At 34.0% G+C, this 6,000-nt stretch overlaps 1 protein-coding gene across 2 annotated transcripts in view; it reads right to left on the minus strand.

Moving 5' to 3' along the window:
- Window positions 1–4,014: 4,014 nt before the first annotated feature.
- The window catches only part of tspan12 (tetraspanin 12), a 25,511-nt gene continuing 23,525 nt past the window's right edge, over window positions 4,015–6,000 (minus strand). The window contains exon 7 of one of the 2 annotated variants that reach the window (XM_065285101.2): window positions 4,015–5,561. In XM_065285101.2, coding sequence (XP_065141173.1) covers window positions 5,271–5,561 — 291 coding nt within the window. In that variant the 3' untranslated portion in view covers window positions 4,015–5,270. The remainder of the gene's footprint in view (window positions 5,562–6,000) is intronic. The other variant, XM_065285100.2, reaches the window with a different exon arrangement.

Below are 6,000 nucleotides of genomic sequence, written 5' to 3' on the forward strand. Positions count from 1 at the left end.
TATGACGGCTATCCTGTGTGCTCGTCTCATTCATAAGTCAGATCCTGCATCAGCAGCGCTCCAGGGAGAAGAGGAAGCTGACAAAAGCTTTTCTAGTCCTCTATGAGTTTCCCGTGGCTATGTTTGAAATACTGCTGTACTGCATCTAATGTGAATTTTCTGTATGTATTCAAGGATCCGTCAAGGCACTTTTATCTATAGCATGGGCCTTCAATGGGGGTCCAGGGCTACTTGGGGGTCTGTGGTGGTATTACCAAATATGGTTTGATAAAATACCGAAATGAAAATTCCGTAAAGAGGAAACTAAGGCCGAAAAGCCAAAAAGAAATAATGCCAAATATTAGTACCATTATGGCTATTACTTTGTTCTAACTTTACTAGGGGTGTGACAGATCACAAAACTTACGGTTCGGATCCCATTACAGTTTTTGTGGCACGGATCGGATTATTTTTCAGATCAGCAAAAAAGGGGTGGGAAAAATCTAACAACAAATAAAGAAATTACAAACATTTATAAAAAAGAACAAAGTTGCACATTAAAAAGTAAGGTCTGAAATTAGCATTAGGTACAGAAATCGAATTAAATTAATCATAATACTGTCTTTGTATAAATTAAATATAATTATTATTATTATTTAGAGCTTTAGAAGTGATTTTCTCTTTGTCTTGGGTTGTTTGATTAACATTAATGACACAGACTTAAGTATGTTAATTGAGGTTACTGTCTCTTTAAGACCAAATAAGCACAGACTGGTTTCTGACTCTAATCTTTACACTGCAAAATTTTTTCAGTAAAAACAACCCAAGAAATAAGTGTAGTTTTTAGACCAAAAATATCAAATTTAAGGGATTTTGTACATAAAACAAAAAAATTAATATTCTTTACTGAAAACAAGACAAAAACACTAATAATTTTTTTTCTTGAAAATCATTTTTTGCAGTGTACATACACTTAAGACATAAACAAATGTTTTTATTAGAAAAAGAATACTGTGGAGATCATTTTGTTTGTATTTGCCCTGTCAAGAACAGAGAGGTTTTATGTTCGTTTGCTTTTTGAAACGCGTCTCTCCGTGTATGCACTACTGAGGGCACTTAAACGCGCAGGCACACAGAGATGGAGGGCAAATTCCAAACTGCGCAGCATAAACTGTCGCTCCACATAAAAATTTTAAGTGTTTTTTCATTGCTCCATTCGCCAAATGTATTTTATTGGCTACGGTATGAGACAAAGTAGCGCAACAGGATAATAAGTGAACAGCGTCCCAATGTCAAGTGAGCTACAGTTCTTATCAGTGCCCAAACCTGCATACACGATATACTGATTCACAACCTCTGGAGCTGGGAAACATCTGATACAGACTCAAACATATGTGTTTACACACACAGAGAGCTACTAAAGGAGCTGCTCTGAGAAACAGCCAATCAGAGCAGAGCTCAACATTATTATTCAAGACCCTTACAAATAAGGTAATAATAAACCATTTCAGTCAAAAGGCAAATCCTAGGGTTGTAAATGGACATGTTAAAATGTCTCTGGATCATATTTGCATGTAATAAACCACAAACCTTCTATGTAGGTATCAGAGAACAATTTAAAAGATTATTACAAGGCATTCTTTCGCACCTTTAATATTTTTGTAATGTAATTATCATAAATATGTAAATCCAATCTTATAAATTTGATAAATACAGTATACTGGGGGTCCTCCTCTCAATCTATTAATGGGTTTATCACTTTATTATACGCTCTTAAAAGTAACGAACCTTTAACATATGTTGCACAAAAGCTTCTTTGTAGTGAAAAGATTACAGACTATTAATATTTTCAAAAGTGAAAAATTATTATGCAGGACGCTAGCATTCTAACTCTGCTTTCTCTCTCTCATTCCATCTCTGTGTGTGTGCTCCTTATTTGCAATGTTTTATTCATTTCTTAACATCTGTTAAAATTCATGAAGCAGGCCTGACCCGAATCCCTACGCTTTACCTCAGCCGGATTCGTTTCCTATGGAGTCCAGGACGATGCCGATGATTCCACCCAGTAGCACTTAAGTGTGACCCCTCAGGAACGCCTCACACTTATAAACCGAGCCTTAAAGAAACTTCCCAGGAGGAGACACTGCTTGAATTGCAGGGTTACGAATATTCCTAGGCGTGAAATTTGCGTAACTGAAATATCATGGATTTCAGTGTTATGACAAAACTTTGGCCACTGGTCAAGAATTTGACCTTGTGAAGATGTTTCTCAGTTAAGATGTCCTACAGAATTAAATTTAGAAAATATTTTGGCACCATTTCTAATTTACACCATTTTCTAATGCAAGAGCAAAACATTGCGACACATAGAAAGTGCAAATCCTACACCCACAGTCACAGCCAATCAGAATGATGTTTTTGATGTTTAATATACACTTTGGACCTATAAGATTTCATTGTAAAAAGGGCTTCCCGACACATCGATGGTTAAAGCAAAATAGTTTTACATGGAAGACAGATATTTTTAATCACTTATTATCACAACTTTTCATCCCATGTGGAAAAAGTGCACTAAAATACACTTTAAGTACGCTTAGTATGTACAAAATTTATCTTCAGTTCTTACATTTACATGTAAGTTCTTACATTTAAGTGTATACTTTTGAGACAACATTTATTTAAATACACTAAAAATCCAGTACCCTATAACTGATATTTTGTATTTCAAGTGCACTAAAGTAGAAATGCATTAAATAAAAATAAAAAAATTAGCAAAAAAATGCACTACAAATCTTTTTTAGTATATTTTTAGTACATTTAAAAATACTTTTAGATTTTTCAGGCCAAACTTAAAGGAGACATTTCACAAGACTTTTTAAGATGTCAAATAAATCATTGATGTCCCCAGAGTACATAAGTGAAGTTTTAGCTCAAAATATCATAAAGATAATTTATTATAACATGTTAAAATTTCCGCTTTGTTGGTTGTAGAAAAAATTTGATGTTTTTGGGTGTGTCCTTTTAAATGAAAATGGGCGATAATGCAGATTAAGGTGCGGTATTTTCCCCTTCTGACATCATAAGGAGAGCCAAATTTCAATAAGCTATTTTTTTCACATGCTTGCAGATAATGGTTTACCAAGTCTAAGTTACTGGGTTGATCTTTTTCACATTTTCAAGATTGATAGTAGGACCCAATTATAGCACTTTAACATGGAAAAAGTCAGATTTTCGTGATATGCTCACTTTAAAACAGTAAGTTGAATTGCTTTGCAAAACCCAGATGTAAAATAATTTACGCTGCATTGTTTTTAGCTACAAATAACATGTTTATGTTTTCATGTTTAATGCCGTTTCATAAGTTTCTTTAACAGCAAATTAAGTTAAGATCTCTCCTAACCCACAGTATGCACTAACTCTAATACTGAATATATACATTTATAGAAAATAGAAAATAAAACCTACTTTTAAGATCTAAAACACTCATCAGCTATGAAAGTCTTTTGCCAATTTTTAATTAATTAATTAATTAAATGTTAAAATAAAAATAAAAATCGCAAAATATGTCCCAAATTAAATGCCAAAATAAAAATGAAAACATTAAATTTAATTATTTCATTTTCAAATGAACTATGAGAGAAAAATCTATCTGTGTAAATGTAGCAATAAATTTGCTAAGTTGGCAACACTGCTTCAAACTCTAACATAAACATAAAATGTGCATATAAGTTGAAAATGAAAACCATTAAATAAAAGAGAACAAACGTTTTGAACATTTTAATTAGATTTTTGTCACTATTATTGCATACACTGAAAAAAATGATTCATTGAATTTAATCAATTTTTTTAAGGTAAGTGGTTGCAATCAATTTATTTAAGCTACATTTAAACAAAAAAGATTAGTTAAGTAAAATAAAATATAAAAATTTTGTTTAAATGTAGCTTAAATAAATTGACTGAAACCACTTACCTTAAAAAAATGATTAAATTCAATGAATAATTTTTTTCAATCTAAGCATTAATAAAATGCCTTTAAAAATGTATTTTTTTCTTTTTTTTTTTACATTTGCCTCGAGATTGTAAATGAAATATCAAATCATTAATTGCATTTTATTTTTCAATTTGGCAGGGAAGATACATTATCATCTTGAAAATAAAATAATTTAATGTTTTAATTTCTATATTAGCATTAAATTTTTAATTTTGGGACATATTTTGCCATTTTATTTAATCATTTATTTAATTCATTTAAAATGGGTCAAAAAACCTTCCATAATTAGCACACCAGTGTGACATAATCCTAAAACTGTGTTGTTAAATTAAGATGTGAACATACATATACAAGCATCTTCAAGAACAAACGCTTGCACTGCATTCTATCAGAAAAAAACATCATCAGAAAACTCATTACGACTCAAGCTTGTGTCCACACATTGTGTCCATGCATTCATACTTGTCTGTGTGTCTCTGTGCACAAGTAATTGCTGTTTCAGTGGTTTGCAGCTTGTTGTTTAATAGTCCATTGAATAGGAAAATTTAAGCAAACATTTAATTTGATTTTCCACTCATAGTTTGTTTGAGATATTACAACCTGAGGTACAAGAACTTACATTTGCAGGCAACATACAGAGGTAAGAAGACAGCACTGCATTTCAAAATTTGACTCAAAATCTGTTTGTAGCTGAACTGGTACAGCATTGCATCAATAATGCAAAGATGATGGTTTCAATCACACAAACACTGATTAAGGAAATGTATATCTTGAATGCACTGTAAGTTGCTTTGGGTAAAAACATTTGCCATATGCATAAATGTAAATGCATGAGTTACTGTCTATTTTATCCCACAATCCTGTGTGTGCAATTTGATCAGTGGTAGAAATAAAAATCCCATCCTAGAGAGTAGTTTGTCCTCATTTTGTGAGTCAATTTTGGCTCAAGATTACCCTTGGTAGTCATTCAAAATTGGCTTGGTTATGTCTAAGCTCAGGTTGTAGATCATTATGTGCCGGTCGGTACCTTCATACACAAAACAATGTCTGTTAAGTCACAGATTGTCTAGTCAGGCAACTGTTTTTGGTTTTGGACAGCCACAGTTTTCTATAGTAATATGTACAGCCAATGAAAAAGTGTCTTCACTCCTTATACAACCAATCTTGTCATCCAGCACGCAAAACTGCTTAATATTCCATGTGTCCATTTTCTGCTCCAATTCCCTGCTGTCTCATCCATTCAGTGTCGTCCTCACAGCATCTTCACAGTGTAATGGCATCTGTCTGATTTGATTGGCTGCTAGGAAAGCTGCTCCATCTCAATCTGGGTGTGTCCATTAGGGGTCGTGTTTGTCCAGGCTTCAGGCACTCGTGGATGGGAGTGATTGGGTTTTAAGGCCTCCTCTCCGGGACTGTGAGGGTCCGGGGTCGCCGGTTCCGGTGGTTTGTGGTCGTAATAAAGAGCCCACAGGAGTGTGACAGTCAGTGTCATGGCTAAAATCTGGGCCACTCCTATAGACACGCCCAAAAACCTTAAAACTTGCAACTGCTTGGTACCCCGGATAAAACTGTAGATCTTGGGACCGCAGCCCTGTTAAACCAACACAATGAGAGGTACTTTATAAGAACCGTGGGAAATAATTTGCCAAAACAAAAAATGAGAATGTAGCAAATTATGGCTGTGATTTTCATAATACAAACTGATGCCTGAAACAAAAGCATTTAAGCTGGAAAGAATGTTGCTCTGTGAAGCTAATAGTTTGGTTTCTATGTTTTAAGTTATGAATTCCGGCAGATGCAGCCTACACAACTGCCAGCGCAACAGCTGCCCGCTAATATGTGAGCAATGTGACACGTTCATCCGCTCGCGTGTTTGCCTGCGTCTGTTGGGTATTTCTCATGCTGAATAGTGGAAAGGCAGGTAAAGTATTTCCCTTTAGTGAGGGATTTATATCAAAGAGAGAGATGCCAAATTTTATGAGAGAGGGAGAGAAAAGAGAAATAGAAAGCAGGCAAACAATAGACGGAGA

The sequence above is a fragment of the Paramisgurnus dabryanus genome, chromosome 1 (genome assembly GCF_030506205.2).
Source record: "Paramisgurnus dabryanus chromosome 1, PD_genome_1.1, whole genome shotgun sequence".
In the NCBI taxonomy this organism is placed as follows: Eukaryota; Metazoa; Chordata; class Actinopteri; order Cypriniformes; family Cobitidae; genus Paramisgurnus; species Paramisgurnus dabryanus.